Here is a 22,895-nt window from a genome sequence, read left to right as displayed (position 1 = left end):
CCCACCTTGAATCTGGAATTGGCCATGTAATTTTCTTTGGCCAATGGAACATTAGCAAAATCACACCTGGGAAACCTTGAAAACTGTATTGCATTGGGGCTTCACCTCTCTTGCTTGCTGGGAACCCACTGCCACCAAGTGAACATGCTCAAGCTGGCCTCCTCGAGGATGAGTGATCACATAAAGAGAAACCCCAGGCATTCCAGGTAAGATCCTAGACATATGGATGCACCCACCCTACACCAAGCTGGCTCAGACCACAGGACCACGTAGCCATCACAAAGAATATGACAAATAAATATTTGTTTTAAGCCGCTACATTTTAGGTGTGTTTTTTAAGTAGTAAAAGCTGATAAACTGTAAATACACACACACGTGTGTGCACGCACACATAAACACACATATTTATGATTTCCCACTTTAACTTTTTCAATTAACAGACCAATGATCAGATTAAACTGTGGTGGCAGGGGGAGGGGCAGAGGGAGAGAGAATCTCAACCAGACTCCACGCTGAGCTGAGAGCCCAACACGGGGCTTAATCTCATAACCCTGAGACTGGCTCTCCTTTTCAAGAGCATTTTGTTCAGGACACACAGTTTTCACTTTGGAGTCAAATATACTTGGTTTTCTCCCCACAGCCCATGCCACTGTCATCACTGCCATGCCTCTAGGTGGGGCTACTGTAACAAAACTGTGGAATCAGACCTCATTCTGAATCTTGCATGTGACTATGCCTAAGAATCTTAATATCTTCAAACTTCAGTTTCTTCATAGGGATAATAAAAATGAGTAACTCAGAGGATCAAATTACATAATGCATGAAAAACACACTGTGAAAATTCAATAAACAACAATTACTATAACATACTAATTTCTCTCTGCAAAGCATAGAAGGATCTGGGTGAGAGAAGGGAAAATGCCTCATCTCCAATATCACAGAGGTCTCTGCTATTAGGTAGCTCCCAAAAGGCCTGCACAGTGGACAATGTAGGGGTAGGGTAAGGGACTTAGACTCCTACTGTATCAGACTTGAAAGAACAATCTGGATAACCAGCTCACCATTAAGAAGTAAGGCTGATTTAGCTGACTCAGGATATGAATATTGTCTGTGGTCACTGAGTGAATCCTGGAGCACCAGGCCAGTGAGTAGAGCCAAGGTTCATTGACGAGGTATAAGTTGATTTTGATGTTAGCTGCTTTATACTCTCTGGAATAAAAACAGAACCCACAGGGAATTTAGACTTAATCTCACTTTCCTCATCTAAAAGGGTAACGACCACCATGTTTGTGACGGGCTGCTGCTTAAAACACTAGAAGCCGCCTGTCCTGTGACAACTTATGATAATGCAGAATGGGTTCATGCTGCAATGAGGTAAAGGACTGGATTTAATACTTCTGGTCCTGTACCAACATGGTATGTTAGTAAACTGGATGTTCTGATGGGAAAAAAGAAAGTAGGAAAAAAAGAGAAAGCACTATTCATAGCATTTGCCAATTTCCACGGTGTAAATACTCCTACCATAGCCAATTTTAAGCTACCACTGGTAAAACATATTTGTAAAGTTTCTGAATATTTAATAATTGACTCCCATGTGCTGGCATGAACCAGCTCCAGCACACTACTGTGGAGCAACTATACTTTCATCAGAGCACTTACCACTCTCTACTATATTTATCTGCTTTCTTATTAGTCTTCTTTACTTGACTATAATCAAATTAAAAGTAGAGACTATGTATTATTCGTCTCTGTATATCCAGTACCTAGCATAATATCTACCTTCATAAATGGTAAATGAAGGAATGAATAAATGCATACCAATCTGGTGAATATTTAAATTTCAAATATAAAAAGTTTTTTATAAGCATTGAGTAGAGACAATGAAAATGACAATGAAACCAACACTCAATGCACAAACTGTCAGATACCTGTACATTCTCCAAAGAGAAAAGAAAATAAGTATTGAAATACTGAGCAAGTCTAGTCAAGTTATCATTTTTAGTAATCAAATTTCTTACAAAATACACCATGTAAATGCCTTCAAAAAACTTTTTTCAACCTGAGATAGTAAACAGCTCTGTACAAGCTTGGGTTTGAATCTCAGCTCTGTCATATACTAACCTGGCAAATTCTTAGGTTCAAGAAACCATAAATAATAATACTGCCTTTGCATGAGTGTTTGCAATTAATCATCCAATATGTTAGAATTGTCTCTAAGACAATTCCACAAATCATCTACAAATAAATTTTTTAAAAAAAGGAAACAGTAATAAAAAGCTACTTTTTAAACTTTTAAGACCAATACAAAAAATCACATTTACATATATTAATGATGAATATATAGAAACTAAAATATCAGAAACACAATATCATTAACAATTAACAAAGAAAATAAAATACTGTGGTATAAACTCAGCAAAACAAGTACAGGATCTCTAAGCTGAAAACTACAAAGTGCTGATGAAAGTAATCAGAGAATATTTAAAAAAACAGACATATGTGTTCATAGACTGGAAGACTCAATGCTGTAAAGATGTTAATTCTCAAATTGATCTGCAGGCTTAATGCAATTCCTATCAAAATCCCAAGGTGTTTTGTACAACTAGGTCAACTGATTCTAGAATTATATGGAGGGGTGTCTGGGTGGGTGGCTCAGTCAATTAAGCGTCTGTCTTCAGCTCAGGTCATGATCCCAGGGTCCTGGGATTGAGTCCCACATCTGGCTCTCTTTCACTTGTGCTCTCTCTCTCAAATAAACAAATGAAATCTTTAAAAATAAAATAAAATTATATGGAAAGATACAACCCCAAAATAAAACAATCTTGAAAAAGTGAGAGGGAGTCACTCTACCCATTCTAAGGCTTATTATATAGCTACAGTAATCAAGACGGTGTAGTATTAGAGAAGGGATAAGCACACAGATCAATGGAACATAATTTCAAACCCAGAAACAAACCCACACAAATATGCCCAAATGATTTTTTTTACAAAGGTGTAGAAGGAATTCAACGGAATAAGGGCAGTTTCTCCAACAAATGGTAGCAGAGCAATTGGATAGGCATAGGCAAAAAAAAAAAAAAAAAGAAAGAAAGAAAAAGAAACTTGAGATACACCATACACTTTATATAAAAATTAATTCAAGACAGATTACAGACTTAAATATATAAAACTACATAAAATATATAAAATATGTAAAACTCATTTCAGGGGAAAAACTTTTAAAAAAATATTTGAGATCTGAGGGTTAGACAAAGAGCTCTTAGCCTTGAACTAAAAACATGATCCATAAAAGGGGAAACTGATATGCTAGGCCTCATCAAAATTAAAAAACTTTTGCTCTGTGGAAGACCCTGTTGAGAGGATCCTACAGACTAGCCATAGACTGGGACAAAATATTTGCAAACCACAGTTCCAACAAAGGACTAGTATTTATAATATTGAAAGGACTCCAAGTAAGACAAACTCAAAGAGATCCACAATGAGACACACTCTAACCAAACTTTCAAAAGACAAAGACAAAGAAAGAATCTTGAAAACACCAAGACAAAAGCAACTTGTCACAGACAAGGAATCCTCAAATGAAGTTATCCCCAGATTTCTCATCAGAAACTATGAAGGTCAGAAAGCAATGGGCCCATATATTCCAAGTATTAAAAGAAAAAAACCCTATAAATCAGACTCCTATCGCAAAAAAACAAAACAAAACAAAAAACTGTCCTTGAAAAGTGAGGGGGGAAATTAAGGCATTCCCAGATAAACTGAGGGAGTTTGTGGCCACTAGACCTGCCCTGCAAGAAAAGCTCAAGGGGTCCTGCAAGGTGAGAGGATGGGGTACTAGACAGTAATTCAAAGCTGTATGGAGAAAGATCTCAATAAAACAAAATATATGGGCAAATATAAAACCTAGTATTATTGTAACAATGGTTTGTAACTGTACTGTTTGTTTTCTACGTAATTTAAGAGACTAATACATCTAAAGAAAAAACAATTGGTCTAAAAGATAGTATCCCTGTACTTTTGGTTTGTAACTCTACATATAGTTTCCTATATAATTTAAGAGACTAATGCATTTAAAAGAATTACTAGCTTATGTTTTGGAGCACACCATATATAAAGATGTAATTTTCTGCTATCAACAACCAGAAGAGGTAAGAATGAAGCTATAAAGGAGCAGAGTTTTTGTATGTTATTGAAATTAAGCTGTTATAAATTCAAATCAGTGTTACAACTTTAGGATGTTAAATGTACATTTTTTTTTGTGGTAACCACAAAGAAAATCGGTATAGAATATATACCAAAAAAAAAAAAAATAAATAAGGAAAGGATTTAAATATTTTACTGCAGAAAAATCAACTAAACACACACATCCATAAAATAGTATTACAGGAAGTAAGCGACACAAAAGTTACAAAGGCACACAGAAATAACAGTAAGAGATGACAGAAACAAAATAACAAATATTTACAGAAATGACAAAAGTAACAAAATGATGTAAGTTCCTCCTTCTCAGTAGTTATTTTAAATGTAAATAGATTAAACTCTACAACAAACATTGGCAAAATAAATAAAAACATATGACCCTACTCTATGTTCTCTTCAAGAAACTCATTTTAGATCCATAGACACAGATTACAAATGAAGAATGGAAATAAGATATTCTGTGCAAATAGTAACCCAAATCAGCAGAGGTGGCTATACTGATATCAGACAAAACAGGCTTTATACCAAAAAAGGTAATAAGAGGCAAAAAAAAACCCCACTATATATAAATAAAAGGTTCAATATGGCAAGAAAACATAACAATTATAAACATTTATACACCTAATGACAGACCAAGAAAATGTATAGAGCAAAACCTGATGGAATTGAAGGGGGAAACAGACAGACGTACAATGATAGTTGGACACTTCAATACCCTACTATCAATAACGGATAGAACAACCAGATTAAAGAAAAGTAAGGAAACAGATAACTTAACACAAGAAACTATACCTAAAGACATATACAGAATACTTAACAATAACAGCATATACATTATTCTCAAGTGCATTTTACATTTTAGAGGATAGACCATATGTTAGGCCACAGATTAAGTCTCAATACATTTTAAAAGATAGTTATCAGGGTGCCTGGGTGGCTCAGTTGGTTAAGCATCTGTCTTTGGCTCAGGTCATGATCCCAGGGTCCTGGGATTGGGCCCCATGTCAGGGCTTCCTGCTCAGCGAGGAGCCTGCTTCTCCCTCTCCTCCCCACTTGTTATCTCTCTTTCTATCTCTGACTCTCTCTCTCAAATAAATAAATAAAATCTTAAAAAATAAAAGACAGCTATCATACAAAGTATCTTACAATCACATTAAGATGAAGCTAGAAGTCAATAACATAAAACTGGAAAATTCACATATTCGTGAAAAATTAAACCACACACTTTTAAACAATCAATGGATAAGGGAAAATCACAAGGGAAATTAGAAAATACTTAGAGATTAATGGAAATGAAAACACAACATACCAAAACGAACGAATGGGATGCAGCAAAAGTGGTGCTAAGGGGGAAATTTATAGCTATATTTAAAAAACAAGAAAAATCTCAGGGTGCCTGGGTGGCTCAGTTGGTTAAGCATCTGCCTTCACTTCAGGTCATGATCTCAAGGTCCTGGGATGGAGCCCAGCATCAGACTCTCTGCTCAGTGGGAAGTCTGCTTCTCCTGCCCTTCCCCCAACTCGTGCTCTTTCTCTAATAAATAAAATCTTAAAAAAAAAAAAAAAAAGAAAAATCTCAAATCAACAGCCTGTCTTTATATCTCAGAAATAGGTATATCTAGAAAGAACAAACTGACCCAATATAGCAAAAGGAAGAAAATAATAAAGACTAAAGCATAAATTAGAGAAAAAGAAAACCTATAGGGAAAAATCAATGAAACCAAAAGTTAGTTCCTTGAATAAAATCAACAAAATTAATAAACCTTTAGCTAGATGGACTAATAAGAAAAAAAGAAACTCAGATACTGAAATCAGAAATGAAAGGACATTACTACCAATTTTACAGAAATAAAAAGAATTACAAGAAAGTACTACGAACAGTTGTACCCCAGCAAATTTGATAACCTAGATGAAATGGACAAACTCTTAAAAACACACACCCTACCAAGACTGAATCATCAAGAATTAGAAGATGTGCATAGATCTATAATGAGTAAGGAGATTGAATTCTTAACCAAAAATATCCCAACAAAGAAAGTCCTAGACCCAATGATTTCAATGGTGAATTCCACCAAACATTAAAAGAACTAATACCAACCCATTAGGATGGCTACATCAAAAAACCCAGAAAACAAAGATATGGAGGATATGGAAAAATTGGAACTTTTGTGCAAGGCTGGTACAGCTGCTATGGAAAACAGTATGACAATTCTTCCAAAAAATTAAAAATAGAATTACTACTTGTTTTGGAGAGATGGCAGAGTAGGAAGATCTTGAACTCACCTCGTCCCAGGGTCACAAAGAGATAACAGCAACATCTATGTGACTAACTTTGAAAACTACCTGAAGATGGGCAGAACAGATCCTCCATACCTAATCATAAAGAGAAGGCCACATCAAAAATGGTAGGGGGCAAAGACTTTGCTCAGAACCAAATTCTTGGTGGGACAAACCACAAACAGGAGTATATCACAATCACAGAGAAGCAAGAGGATCAGACTCCACACCAGGCCTCCCTGGCAAGAGGACATGCACTGAAAATGGGCCCGCTTTGAAAACGGGCAGCTCCAAGAGCTTTAATTATCTGCAGGGTTTAACTCTGTGAGCTTTAAAAATTCAGGAGACTTAATTCTAGGAGAGCTGGGGATGACAGGAACCTGAGTTCCTGCACATAAAGAACTAGCATATTAAGTAACTAGGCTGAGAAATAGAACAAAAGCAGCAGTTTGAAAAGTGCCTAGGGTATATGTAAATGAGATTTATTGGCCAATCTTAGAACATGTGTGGGGATAGGGCAAGAGTCTACAGGAAATTTCTCGGGGAACAAAAGTGCTAGCAGGCAGCATTTGTTTTCCACTCTCCCAGCCCAGATAGCCAGATGCTTGCAGGAGCCAGTGCTAACATTCTCCATCTACCTTGCTAGCACCACATGTCCTGTCCTGGTGTTCCCCTGAAGACCCACCTCATCCAACCTAGAGGCAAGTGTCCCTCCAAAGTGGCTCCTGCCCCATCACACCCTAAGTCTGCCCCAGCTGGACCAGCACCACTCCAAAGTGACTCCTGCCCTGGGGGAAGTGGAAAAATAACCCCCACACAAGTGTGCCTACAGTTCTTGCAGCCTGGCCTCTTAGCTGTCCACACAGGAAGCAAACACTGCCCTTTCGTGTGCCTACAGCTGTGGCAGGAGAGGCTAACAGCAGACAGTGAGGCTAACTGCTGGCCCCATCCACCAACAACCCAGTGGCTGCTGCAGGCAGGCCTCTCAACAACATGGGGGCCAAACCCTGACTAGTGCATCCACAGCAGGCAAAGCAGGTCACTGCAGCCAGCTGGCTGAAGGCAATCACAGCCCAGCTACAATAGGAGGGTGCAGGCAGCTCACACAGGGGACACTCCTAGAGAACCTGGTTCTGGTGACCAGAGGGGACTGTGCCATAAGGCAGCACAGGACCTCTTCTACAAAAGGCCACTACTTTCAAGACCAGTAGACATAACTGCTCAAGCTAATACACAGAAACAAACACAGAGAGTTAGACAAAATGAAAAGACAGAGGAACATGTCCCACATGAAATAACAAGTAAAAATCACAGTAAAAGAGCTAAATGAAATGGAGATAAGCAATATACCTGATAAAGAATTCCAAATAATATTCACAAACATACTCAGTAAACTTGAGAGAAGAGTAGAGGAACTCAGTGAGAACTTTAACAAAAAGACAGAAAATACAGAAAATAACCAGAGCTGAAGAATCCAATAACATACATATATACATATATATACACATATATATATGTATATGTATACACATATATGTATACGTACACACACACACACTAGAGGGAATCAATAGCAGATTAAAGGATGCCAAAGAATGGATCAGCAATCTGGAAGACAAGGTAATGGAAATCAACCAAGCTGAACAGCAAAAAGAAAAAAGAATAAATAAATAAATAAAACTAAGTTAAGGGAACACAGTGACATCAAGTGTAATAACATTCACATTACAGGGATCCCAGAAAGAAAAGAAAGAGAAACGAGCAGAAAAATTATTTAAAGAAAGGATAACTGAAGACTTTCCTAATCTGGGGAAGGAAACAGACATCCAGGTCTAGAAGCAGAGAGAGCCTTAAAAAGATAAACCCAAGGAGGTCCACACCAAAACATATAAAGTAAAATGGCAGGGTGCCTGGCTGGCTCAGTCAGTAGAGCATATGACTCTGAATCTCAGGGTCTTTAGTTCAAGTCCCACATTGGGCATGGAGCTACTTAAAAAAAAAAAAAAAAAGCAAAATGGCAAAAATAATGACAGAGAAGGAGAGATAAAGTGTTTCTCAGATATATAAAAGTTGAAGGAGTTCATCACCACTAAACCAGATTTATAAGAAAGGTTAAAGAGAATTCTTTAAATGAAAAGAAAAGGCCATAATTAGAACAAAATTATGAAAGGGAAAAAATTCACAGGTAAAAGCAAATATAAATTAAAGGTAAGAGTAATCACTTATAAAGCCAGTATAAAGGTTAAATCACAAGAGTAGTAAAACTAATCATATTTAGGGGTGCCTGGGTGGCTCAGCTGGTTAAGCGTCTGCCTTCAGCTCAGGTCATGATCCCAGGATCCTGGGATGGAGTCCTGAGTCTGGCTCCCTGCTCAGTGGGGAGTCTGCTTCTCCCTCTGTCCCTCCCTCCCACTCATGCTCAGTCTCTTGCCAAAAAATCCCCAAATCATATCTATAAAAAAATTTGTATATCAAAAGGATACACAAAATAAAAAGATATAAAATATGACATCATATGCATAAAATGGGGGGGGAGTAAAAATTAGTGCTGTTAGAATGTGTTCAAACTTAAGTGACCATAAACTTAATGTAGACTGCTACACACTTAAGATGCTGTATATAAACTCAACAGTAACCATAAATCAAAAACCTGTAATAGATACACAAAAATTAGAGAAAAGAATGCAAGTATGCCACAAAAGAAAGCCATCAAAGCACAGGGAAGGGAGCAAGGGAGGAAAAAAGAAACAGAGAACTACAAAAATAACCATAAGACAAATAATAAGATGGCAATAACTCCATACATATTAATAATTACTTTAAATGTAAATAGACTAAACACTCCAATCAAAATGCATAAAGTGACAGAATGGCTTAAAAAAAAAAAAAGACCAATCTTATGCTGCCTACAAGAGACTCATTTTAGGCCTGAAAACAAATACAGACTGAAAGTGAATGGATGGAAAAACTTACTCCATGCAAATGGAAGTGAAAAAAAATTTAAAACGCCAAGGTAGCAATACTTATATCAGACAAAATGGACTTTAAAACACAGACTATAACAAGAGACAAGGAACTGCACTACATGATGATATAGAACTTAATCCAACAAGAGGATATAACAAATATAAATATCTATGTACCCAATAGTGGGGCACGTGTATATATAAAGCAAATATTAACAGTTATAAAGGGAGAAATTGAGAGTAATACAATTACAGTAGGGAACTTTAATACCCCTCTTAAAATCAATGGATAGATCACCCAGATAGAAAATGAGCAAAGGAACACTGGCTTTGAATGATACACTAGACCTAACAGATATACACAGAACACTCCATCCACAAACAGCAGAATACATACTCCTTTCAACTGCACAAGGAACATTATCCAAGACAGATCACATGTTAGGCCACAAAATAAGTATCAATAAATTTAGGAAGACTGAAATTATATCAAGTATCTTTTCCAACCACAACAGCACGAAACTAGAAATCAATTATAAGGGAAAAAATTGGAAAAACTGCAGACACTTGGAGGCTAACCAACATGCTACTAAACAACCAATGGACCAATGAAGAAATCAAAGAAATAAAATTTACATAAACAGAAATGAAAATGAAAGCACAATGATCCAAAAATCTTTGGACAAAGCAAAAGCAGTTCAAAAAGGGAAGTTTATAGCCATAAAGGCCTCTCTCAAGAAACCAGAAAAACCTCAAATACACAAGCTAATCTTACATCTAAAAGAGCTACAAAAAGAACAACAAACAAAACCCAAAATAAGTAGAAGGAAGGAAATAATAAAGATTAGAGTGGAAATAAATAGACTAAAAAAAAAAAAAAAGGAACAAAAAAATTCAGTGAAACCAAGAGTTGCTTCTTTGAAAAAAATAAAATTAATAAATCTTTGGGCAGACTCATCAAGAAGAAAAGACAGGTGATTCAAATAAATTCAGAAACCAAGGAGGAGAAATAACAATGAACACCACAGAAATACAAAGAATTACAAAAGAATACAAATAATTATATGTCAACAAATTAGACAACCTAGAAGAAATAGATAAATTTCAAGAAACATACAATTTTCCAAACTGAATCAGGAAGAAATAGAAAATCTGAACACACCAATCTCTAGTAATGAAATTTAATCAGTAATCAAAAAACTTCCAAACAAAAGTATAGAACCAGATGGCTTCATGGGTGAAGTCTACCAAATATTTAAGTAATCATTAATGCCTATTCTTCCAAAATTTTTCCAGAAAATATAAGAAGTCTGAAAACTTCCAAATTCATTCTATGAGGCTAGGATTACCCTGATACCAAAACCTGATAAGGACATTACAATAAAAAAGAACTACAGGCCAATATCTTTGATGAACATAGATGCAAAAATCCTCAACAAAATATTAGTAAACTGAATTCAACAATACAATGAAAAAATTTTTCACCACAGTCAAGTTGGGATTTATTACAGGGACACAAGTATGATTCAATATTAGCAAATCCGGTCATTTTGATGATCTCCTTCAACAGTAGGTCTCAGTCCCAGCTCCCTGTGGATGATACTGGAAGGTGGGGCCTCTGAGGAAGTGATTAAAGATAAATGAGGCCATAAGGGATCCTACACGATTAGTGTCCCAGTAAGAAGAGACCCCAGAGCCAAGCTCGCTGTCCACCCTGTGAGGAAACAGCCGCAAGACTGCCATCGATAAGCCAGGAGAGCTCTTCCAGAATCCCGCCCTGCCAGCCCACGGCGGGCGCCGTCAAGCCTCAGAACGGACTGGGGAAGATGGCGGAGGAGTAGGGGACCCCTTTGTCGGCCAGTCCCCTGAGTCGAGCTGGATAGGTACCAGACCAGCCTGAACATCCACGGAATCAGCCTGAGACGCAGGAAGATACATCTGGATCTCTACAAATGAACATCTCCAGCGCTGAGTATTGAGGTACGAAGTGGGGAGCCGTGAAACCGCGCACAGATATCGGAAGATAAACGGAAGGGGGAGGGAGCCACCGCGTTCGGGCTCCGGGAAGCGGTAGCCACCTGCATGGGGGAGCGGCGGACTTGTGGATGGCACCCGCGAGAGAGCAGACTGAGACTGTGAGCCAGGGAACACGCATGACCAGACTGAAACGGAGCTCCGGTGCGCTCACTGCAGTTTTTATATTCCCACCTCAAGAAGCTGGAACAGCAACAGCAACAGAGGGACAGACCTAATCCACGCAGGACGAAGCAGCTGACCAAGATTAGAGCAGAAATCAACGAATTAGAAACCAGGAGTACAGTAGAGCAGATCAACAGAACTAGAAGCTGGTTCTTTGAGAGAATTAATAAAATTGACAGACCTCTGGCAAGACTTATCCAAAAGGATAGAGAAAGGACCCAAATTAATAAAATTATGAATGAAAAAGGAGAGGTCACAACCAACACCAATGAAATTTGAAGGATCATTAGAAACTTTTATCAACAGCTTTATGCCAATAAATTAAGCAATCTGGAAGAGATAGAGGCCTTCCTGGAAACCCATAAACTACCAAGACTGAAACAGGAAGAAATTGATTTTTTCAACAGGCCAATTAATTATGAAGAGATTGAGTCAGTGATAAACAATCTTCCAAAAAATAAAACTCCAGGCCCGGATGGTTTTCCTGGGGAATTCTACCAAACATTCAAAGAAGAAATAATACCTATTCTCCTAAAGCTATTTCAAAAAATAGAAACAGAAGGAAAGCTACCAAACTCATTCTATGAGGCCAATATTACCTTGATCCCCAAACCAGGCAAAGACCCCCTCAAAAAGGAGAATTATAGACCGATTTCCCTAATGAATATGGACACCAAAATCCTCAACAAGATCCTGGCTAATAGAATCCAACTGTACATTAAAAGGATTATCCATCATGACCAAGTGGGATTCATCCCTGGGATGCAAAGGTGGTACAACATTCGCAAATCTATCAGTGTCTTAGATTTTATCCAGAAAGAAGAATTCAGAAATCATATGATTCTCTCAATAGATGCAGAAAAAGCATTTGACAAAATACAGCATCCTTTCCTGATTAAAACCCTTCAGAGTGTAGGGATAGAGGGTACATTTCTCAAGATCATAAAATCCATCTATGAAAAACCTACAGCATATATTATTCTCAACGGGGAAAAGCTGGAAGCCTTTCCCTTAAGATCAGGAACACGACAAGGATGCCCACTCTCACCACTATTATTCAACATAGTACTAGAAGTCTTGCAACAGCAATCAGGCAACAAAAAGGCATAAAAGGTATCCAAATCGGCAGAGAAGAAGTCAAACTGTCTCTCTTCACAGAAGACATGATACTCTATATGGAAAACCCAAAAGAATCCACGCCCAAACTATTAGAAGTTATAGACCAATTCAGTAATGTGGCGGGATACAAAATCAATGCTCAGAAATCAGTTGCATTTCTATACACGAATAATGAGACTGAAGAAAGAGAAATTAGAGAATCCATCCCATTTACAATAGCACCAAAAACCATACGTTACCTTGGAATTAACCAGAGATGTAAAGGATCTGTATTCTAGAAACTATAAATCACTCTTGAAAGACATTGAGGAAGACACCAAAAGATGGAAAAATATTCCATGCTCATGGATCAGAAGAATTAATGTAGTTAAAATGTCCATGCTACCCAGAGCAATCTACACTTTCAGTGCTATCCCCGATCAAAATACCGATGACATTTTTCAAGGAACTGGAACAAATAGTCCTTAAATTTGTATGGAACCAGAAAAGGCCCTGAATTGCCAAGGAACTGTTGAAAGGGAAAAACAAAGCTGGGGGCATCACAATGCTGGATTTCGAGCTGTACTACAAAGCTGTGATCACAAAGACAGCATGGTACTGGCACAAAAACAGACACATAGACCAATGGAACAGAATAGAGAACCCAGAAATGGACCCTCGGCTCTTTGGGCAACTAATCTTTGATAAAGCAGGAAAAAACATCCAGTGGAAAAAAGACAATCTCTTCAATAAATGGTGCTGGGAAAATTGGACAGCTACAAGCAAAAGAATGAAACTTGACCACTTTGTCACACCATACACAAAGATAAACTCCAAATGGATGAAAGACCTCGATGTGAGACAGAAATCCATCAGAATCCTAGAGGAGAACATAGGCAGCAACCTCTACGACATCGGCAGCAACCTCTACGACATCGGCCAAAGCAACCTTTTTCATGACACATCTCCAAAGGCAAGAGAAACAAAAGATAAAATGAAGATGTGGGACTACATCAAGATAAAAAGCTTCTGCACAGCCAAGGAAACAGTCAAAAAAACTAAGAGGCAGCCCACGGAATGGGAGAATATATTTGCAAATGATGCTACAGATAAAAGACTGGTATCCAAGATCTACAAAGAACTTCTCAAACTCAATACGTGAGAAACAAATAAACAAATCATAAAATGGGCAGAAGATATGAACAGACACTCTTCCAATGATGACATACAAATGGCCAACAGACACATGAAAAATGTTCAAAATCATTAGCCATCAGGGAAATTCAAATCAAAACCACACTAAGATACCACCTTACGCCAGTTAGAATGGCAAAAATTAACAAGGCAGGAAACAGCAATTGCTGGAAAGGATGTGGAGAAAGGGGATCCCTCCTACATTGTTGGTGGGAATGCAGGTTGGTGCAGCCACTCTGGAAAACAGTGTGGAGGTCCCTTAAAAAGTTAAAAATTGAGCTACCCTATGACCCACCCATTGCACTACTGGGTATTTACCCTAAAGATACAGACGTAGTGAAGAGAAGGGCCATATGCACCCCAATGTTCATAGCAGCATTGTCCACAATAGCTAAATCATGGAAGGAGCTGAGATGCCCTTCAACAGATGACTAAGAAGCTGTGGACAATATATACAATGGGATATTACTCAGCTATCAGAAAGAACGAGTTCTCAACATTTGCTGCAACATGGACGGGACTGGAGGAGATAATGCTAAGTGAAATAAGTCAAGCAGAGAAAGACAATTATCATATGATTTCTCTCATCTATGGAACATAAGAACTAGGAAGATCGGTAGGAGAAGAAAGGGATAAAGAAAGGGGGGTAATCAGAAGGGGGAATGAAGCATGAGAGACTATGGACTCTGGGAAACAAACTGAGGGCTTCAGAGGGGAGGGGGGTGGGGGAATGGGTTATGCCAGTGATGGGTAGTAAGGAGGGCACGTATTGCATGGTGCACTGGGTGTTATACGCAACTAATGAATCATGGAACTTTTATCAAAAACCAGGGATGTACTGTATGGTGACTAACATAATATAATAAAAAAACATTTAAAAATATTAAAATTAAAAAAATACTAGCAAATCAACCAATGAGATACATCCCATTAACAAATGGAAGGATAAAAGCCATACGATCATCTCAAAAGATGCAGAAAAAGCATGTGGAAAATACATCTGTTCATGATTAAAACTTTCAACAAAGTGGGGTTAGAGAACATACTGCTATATTATAAAGGCCATATATGAAAAACCCAGAGCTAACATCATACTCAATGGGGAAAACCTGAGAGCTTTTCATCTAAGATCAGGAACAAGACAAGATGTCTACTCTCATCACTTTTATTCAACATGGTACTGGACATCCTAGCTGCAGTAATCAGGTAAGAAAAAGGAATAAAAGGCATTAAAACTCAAAAGGAATAAGTAAAACTGTCATAATTTGCAGATGACATGATACTATACATAGAAAACCGTAAGGAGTCCACCAAAAAACTATTAGAACTTATAAATGAATTCAGTCAAGTTGCAGGAAACAAAATTAATACACAGAAATCTGTTGTATTTCTATACACTAATAATGAAGCAGCACAGAGAGAAATTAAGAAAACAATCCATTTACAGTCACACCAAAAAGAATAAAATACTTAGGAATAAATTTAACCAAGGAGGTGAAAAACCTCTACTCTGAAAACTACAAAACAATTAATGAAAGAAATTGAAGATGACACAAAGAAATGGAAGGAATTCCAGGCTCATGGAAAGAATATTGTTAGAATGTCCACACTACGCAAAGTAATCTATAGATTTAAACTATCCCTGTCAAAATACCAAGAACATTTTTCACAGAACTAGAACAAATATCCTAAAATTTGTATGAGACCCCAAAACACCCCAAATAGCCAAAGCAATCTTAAGTAAGAATAACAAAGCTGGAGGTATCACAATCCCAGATTTCAAGATATACTACAAAGCTGTAATAATCAAAACAGTATGGTACAGGCAAAACACAGACACACAGATCAAAAGAACAGAGAGCCCAGAAATAAACTCATACACATCCAGTCAATAAATCTAGGACAAAGGAGGCAAGATATATGATTGGAAAGGGCAATTGGTTCAATAAATGGTGCTAGGAAAACCGGACAGCTACATGTAAAAGAATTAATGGGAACCACTTTTTTATACGACTCACAAAAATAAATTCAAAATGAATAAAAAAACCTAAACATGAGACCCAAAACCATAAAACTCTTAGAAGAAAGCACAGGCATTAGGCCTTAGAAACATTTTTCCAGATATGTCTCTAGGCATAGGGGAAGAGAAACAAAAGCAAAAATAAACTATTGGGGCTGCATCTAAATGAAGAGCTTTTGCACAGCAAAGGAAACTATCAATAAAATGAAAAGGCAACCAACTGAATGGGAGAAGATATTTACAAATGATGTATCCAATAAGGAGTTAATATCAAAAACATATAAATATCTTATGTAACTCAACAACATCAAAAAGTAATCTGATTTTAAAAATTGGTAGAGGATCTAAACAGACATTTTTCCAAAGAAGACATACTGATGGCCAAGAGACATCTTGAAAAGATGAAAAGATACTCAATCTCACTGTTCATCAGGGAAATGCAAATCAAAACCACAATGAGACATCACCTTACATCTGTCAGAATGGCTAGTATCAACAAGGCAAGAAGTAACAAGAGTGGTGAGAATGTGCAGAAAAAGGAACTCCTGTGCATAGTTGGTGGGATAAATTAGTACAGCCACTGTGGGAAACAGTATGGAGATTCCTCAAAATATTAGAAATAAGAATAATACCATAAGACCCAGTAATTCAGCTACTGGATATTTACCTAAGGAGAACCAAAATCATTTCAAAAATATATATGCACCCCTATGTTTATTGCAGCTTTATTTACAATAACCATGATATGGAAGCAGCCCAACTGTCTATCAAAAAATGAATGTGGTATATTTATATACAATGAAATATTACTCAGCCATAAAAAAGAGTGAGATCTTGCCATTTGCAATAACATAGATGGACTTAGAAAATATGCTAAGTGAAATAAGTTAAAGACAAATACCATATGATTTCAATTATATGTGGAATCTTAAAAGCAAAGTAAATGAATAACCAACCGATCAACCAACCAACACATCAACAGACCTATAAATAGAACCGATGGTTGCCAGAGGGGATGGGGTTGGGGGGTCTGGGCAAAATGGGTAAAGGGGAGTGGGAAACACAGGCTTTCAATTATGGAATGAATAAGTCATAGGGATAAAAGGTACAGCATAGGGAAGGAATATAGCCAATGGTACTGTAATAGCCTTATATGGTGACAGATGGTAGCTACACTTGTGGTGAGCGCACCATAATTTGTAGAGTTGTAGAATCACTACGTTGTACACCTGAAACTAATGTAACATTGTGTGTCAACTATACTTCAATAAAAAAAAGGAATGTTTTGAGAAAAGTAAATTATGAGACCAGATATATACTATCTATTCTATGCTTTAAGATTTGAAAAACTGAAGTATACTTTTATTAGAGTATTATTATATAGTACGTATTTTATTTTATTTTTTTAAAAAGATTTATTTTTTTTAAAGATTTATTTTAGAGAGAGAGCAAGCAAGCGCAAGTGCAAGTGAGGGGAGGGGCAGAGGAAGAGGGAGAGGGAGAATCTCAAGCAGACTCCCCACTGAGCAAGGAGCCCAATGCAGGGCTCAATCGCATAACCTGAGATCATGACCTGAGCTGAAATCAAGAGCTGGATGTTTAACTGACTGAGACACCCAGGTGCCCTGGTGTGTATTTTATATTTGGAATTATTCGCTAATATACTTCCTATTTTAAACTCCATATCTAATTCCAGCTTTATATTATGTTCATAAGAAGGCTTATGTCCCTATTGTCATATCTAAAACTCAAACATAAAGTTTCTACAAATAAAAAAATAAAGAAGAGCAAATTAAACTTCCAGTAGAAGAAGAAAATAATAAAGAACAGAAATCAATGAAATGGGAAAGCAAATGTGCAATAGAAAAGTATAACAAAGCCAAAATTTTTTGTGTTTTGAAATGATTAATAAAATTCACTAACTCCTAGCAAGAATGACCAAGGAAAAGAGGAAAAATCAAAATTTCTACTCTCAAAATGTATTGGCAAATGACATATCTGATAATGGGTTAGAATCCAAAATCTATAAAATAATCCAGTTAAGAAATGGGCAGAAGACATGAATAGACACTTTTCCAAATAAAAGTACACAGATGGCTAAAAGACACATGAAAAGATGCTCAACATCACTCAGCATCAGGGAAATACAAATCAAAACCGTAATGAGATACCATCTCACACCTGTCAGAATGGCTAAAATTAACAACTCAAGAAACAACAGATGTTGGCAAGGATGCGGAAAAGAGGAAACTTTTGCACTGTTGCTGGGAATGCAAACTGGTGCAGTCACTGTGGAAAACAGTATGGAGGTTCCTCAAGAAGTTAAAAATAGAACTACCCTATGACCCAGCAATTGCACTACTAGGTATTTACCCAAAGGATACAAAAATACAGATTTGATATTTGCAAATGACACTACAGATAAAAGATTAGTATCCAAGGTCTACAAAGAACTTCTCAAACTCAATACACGGGAAACAAATAATCAAATAAAAAAATGGGCAGAAGATATGAACAGAGACTTTTCCAATGAAGACATACAAATGGCTAACAGACACATGAAAAAATGTTCAAAATCATTAGCCATCAGGGAAATTCAAATCAAAACCACATTGAGATACCACTTTATGCCAGTTAGAATAGCAAAAATTGACAAGGCAGGAAACAACAAATGTTGGAGAGGATGTGGAGAAAGGGGATCCCTCTTACACTGTTGGTGGGAATGCAAGATGGTACAGCCACTTTGGAAAACAGTGTGGAGGTCCCTTAAAAAGTTAAAAATTGAGGTCAGTTAAGCATCTGCCTTCAGCTCAGGTCATGATCCCAGGGTCCTGGGATCGAGCCCTGCGTCAGGCTCCCTGCTCAGTGGGGAGTCTGCTTCTCCCTCTCCCTCTGCTGCTCCCCCTACTTGTGCCCTCTCTCTGTCTCTGTCAAATAAATAAATAAAATCTTGAATCTGTGGCACAATCAGGTCTGACTAGCACATTGCCCTTAAAAAAAAGCACAGAAGATGGCGGAGGAGTAGGAGACACCGTTTTCAGCAGGTCCTCCGAGTCGAGCTGGATAGGTACCAGACCAGCCTAAACAACCACGGAACCAGCCTGAGACGCAGGAAGACGCATCTGGATCTCTACAAATGAACATCTCCAGCGCTGAGTATTGAGGTACGAAGCGGGGAGCCATGAAACTGTGCACAGATATCAGAAGATAAACGGAAGGGGGAGGGAGCCGCCGCGTTTGGGCACCGGGAAGCGGTAGCCACTTGCACGGGAGAGCGGGCGGGCTCATGGTCGGCACCCGCAAAACAGCAGACTGAGACCGTGAGCCGGGTGCGCGCGCCACCAGGCATCTCGCGGAACCCCGGAATCCCGGTGCGCTCACTGGATCCAGACTGAGACCGGGAGATCCGGGAGCGCGCGCGGGGCGGCTGGCGGCATTAGAAACACAAAGGACAGAGACGCGCCGGCCTTGGAAGCGAGGGCTGGGACGCCGGGTGTGGGGCGCACATCCCGGGACGCTGCAGGGTTGAGCAGCACCAACAGAAACAGAGTTAAAGTGGCCAGAACATTAGTAGAGAACGGGCCGCAATCCCTCTGTTCTGTGACAGAGGCTGAAATTTGGCCGCTGCTGCTCTGACTCTCAGAAGAGGCACAGCAAACCGCCAGGGAAAGCCGCCAGAGAACAAAAGCCTGGAAATACCGGCTCAGGGAGTGCCCATCCCCATCCCCCCTCGCAGGGGACGCCGAGACTCTACCCAAACATGGCTGCCTGAGTATCGGCGCAGCAGGCCCCTCCCCCAGAACGCAGAAGGCAGGCTGAAAAATCAAGAAGCCCACAACCCGGGCGCCTGGGTGGCGCAGTCTTTGAGCGCCTGCCTTCGGCTTAGGGCGTGATCCCGGCGTTCCGGAAAGGAGTCCCTCATCGGGCTCCTCCGCTGGGAGCCTGCTTCTTCCTCTCCCACTCCCCTGCTTCTGTTCCCTCTCTCGCTGGTTGGCTGCCACATAAATAAATAAATAAAATCTTTAAAGAAGAAGCCCACATCCCTAAGATCCCTATAAAACAAGGGGCACGGCCTGGGACCCAGTCAATAATTTGGGCTCTGGAAACCCCGCATCCTCTCTTCATCAGAATGACAAGAAGGAGAAGCCCCCCCCAGCAAAGAAAAGACAGTGATTCTGTGGCCTCTGCCACAGAAATAATGGATATGGATGTAACCAAATTATCAGAAATGGAATTCAGAGTAACGATGGTCAAAATGATGAGTAGAATTGAAAAAACTATTAACGAAAAGGTTACTGAGACTATAGAATCCCTAAGGACAGAAATGAGAGCGAATCTGACAGAAATTAAAAATTCTATGAGCCAAATGCAGGCAAAACTAGAGGCTCTGACGGCCAGGGTCGCAGAAGCAGAGGAACGGGTTAGTGAATTGGAGGATGGGTTAATAGAGGAAAAAATGAAAATAGAAGATGGTCTTAAAAAAATCCACGCCCACGAATGTAGGTTACGGGAGATTACTGACTCAATGAAACGATCCAATGTTAGAATCATCGGCATCCCTGAGGGGGTGGAGAAAAACAGAGGTCTAGAAGAGATATTTGAACAAATTGTCGCTGAAAACTTCCCTAATCTAGCAAGGGAAACAAACATTCGTGTCCAAGAGGCAGAGAGGACCCCTCCCAAGCTCAACCATGACAAACCTACGCCACGTCACGTCATAGTGCAATTCGCAAATATTAGATGCAAGGATACAGTATTGAAAGCGGCCAGGGCAAAGAAATTTCTCACGTACCAAGGCAAAAGCATCAGAATTACGTCAGACCTGTCTACACAGACCTGGAATGAGAGAAAGGGTTGGGGGAGCATATTTAAAGCTCTTTCAGAGAAAAACATGCAGCCAAGGATCCTTTATCCAGCAAGGCTGTCATTCAGAATTGATGGAGAAATAAAGACATTTCAGAATCGCCAGTCACTAACCAATTTCGTAACCACGAAACCAGCCCTACAGGAGATATTACGGGGGGTTCTATAAAAGTAAAAAGGCCCCAAGAGTGATACAGAACAGAAAGTCACAGCCAATACAAACAAAGACTTTACTGGCAACATGGCAACATTAAAATCATATCTCTCAGTAATCAGTCTTAATGTAAATGGTTTGAACCATCCCATAAAACGCCACAGGGTTGCAGATTGGATAAAAAGAAATGACCCATCCATTTGCTGTCTACAAGAGACTCATTTCAAACCCAAAGATGCATTCAGACTGAGAGTAAGGGGATGGAGTACCATCTTTCACGCAAATGGACCTCAAAAGAAAGCTGGGGTAGCAATTCTCATATCAGATAAATTGGATTTTAAACTACAGACTATAGTTAGAGATGCAGAAGGGCACTATATTATTCTTAAGGGAAGTATTCAACAAGTGGATATGACAATTATAAATATATATGCCCCCAACAGGGGAGCAGCAAGATACACAAGCCAACTCTTAACCAGAATAAAGAGACATATAAATAAAAATACATTAATAGTAGGGGACCTCAACACTCCACTATCAGAAATAGACAGAACACCCTGGCAAAAACTAAGCAAAGAATCAAAGGCTTTGAATGCCATACTCGACGAGTTGGACCTCATAGATATATATAGAACACTACACCCCAGAACCAAAGAATACTCATTCTATTCTAATGCCCATGGAACATTCTCAAGAATAGACCATGTTCTGGGACACAAAACAGGTCTCAACCGATACCAAAAGATTGAAATTATCCCCTGCATATTCTCAGACCACAACGCTCTGAAATTGGAACTCAACCACAAGGAAAAATTTGGAAGAAACTCAAACACTTGGAGACTAAGAACCATCCTGCTCAGGAATGACTCGATAAACCAGGAAATCAAAAATCAAATTAAACAATTTATGGAGACCAATGAGAATGAAAATACAACAGTCCAAAACCTATGGGATACTGCAAAGGCAGTCCTAAGGGGGAAATACATAGCCATCCAAGCCTCACTCAAAAGAATAGAAAAATCTAAAATGCAGTTTTTATATTCTCACCTCAAGAAGCTGGAACAGCAACAGAGGGACAGGCCTAATCCACGCACGAGGAAGCAGTTGACCAAAATTAGAGCTGAAATCAATCAAGCAGAAACCAGAAGTACAGTAGAGCAGATCAACAGGACTAGAAGCTGGTTCTTTGAGAGAATCAATAAAATTGACAGACCCCTGGCAAGACTTATCCAAAAGAAAAGAGAAAGGACCCAGATTATTAAAATTATGAACGAAAAAGGAGAGGTCACGACGAGCACCGCTGAAATTGGAAGGATTATTAGAAATTTTTATCAACAGCTATATGCCAATAAACTAAGCAATCTGGAAGAGATGGAATCCTTCCTGGAAACCTATAAACTACCAAGATTGAAACCGGAAGAAATTGATTCCTTAAACAGGCCAATTAATTATGAAGAAATTGAGTCAGTGATAAACAACCTTCCAAATAACAAAACTCCAGGCCCAGACGGTTTTCCTGGGGAATTCTACCAAACATTCAAAGAAGAAATAATACCTATTCTCCTAAAGCTATTTCAAAAAATAGAAACAGAAGGAAAGCTACCAAACTCATTTTATGAGGCCAATATTACCTTGATCCCCAAACCAGGCAAAGACCCCATCAAAAAGGAGAATTACAGACCGATTTCCCTAATGAATATGGACGCCAAAATCCTCAACAAGATACTTGCTAATAGAATCCAACAGTACATTAAAAGGATTATCCATCACGATCAAGTGGGATTCATACCTGGGATGCAAGCGTGGTTCAATATTCGCAAATCAATCAGCGTGATACATCATATCAACAAGAAAAGACTCAGGAACCATATGATCCTCTCAATCGATGCCGAAAAAGCATTTGACAAAATACAGCATCCTTTCC

General features: G+C 38.7%; 1 protein-coding gene across 1 annotated transcript in view; it reads right to left on the bottom strand.

The window, feature by feature from the left end:
• The window catches only part of GDPD4 (glycerophosphodiester phosphodiesterase domain containing 4), a 107,987-nt gene that overhangs the window by 12,187 nt on the left and 72,905 nt on the right, over positions 1 to 22,895 (bottom strand). Inside the window, exon 12 of the mRNA XM_026518349.4 lies at positions 1,062 to 1,209. Within this exon, the coding sequence (XP_026374134.4) occupies positions 1,062 to 1,209 (148 nt within the window). The remainder of the gene's footprint in view (positions 1 to 1,061; positions 1,210 to 22,895) is intronic.

The sequence above is a fragment of the Ursus arctos genome, unplaced genomic scaffold (assembly GCF_023065955.2).
Source record: "Ursus arctos isolate Adak ecotype North America unplaced genomic scaffold, UrsArc2.0 scaffold_22, whole genome shotgun sequence".
NCBI lineage: Eukaryota > Metazoa > Chordata > Mammalia > Carnivora > Ursidae > Ursus > Ursus arctos.
The sequence above is the reverse complement of the archived record's forward strand: the minus strand, read 5'-3'. Positions and strand labels throughout refer to the sequence as shown.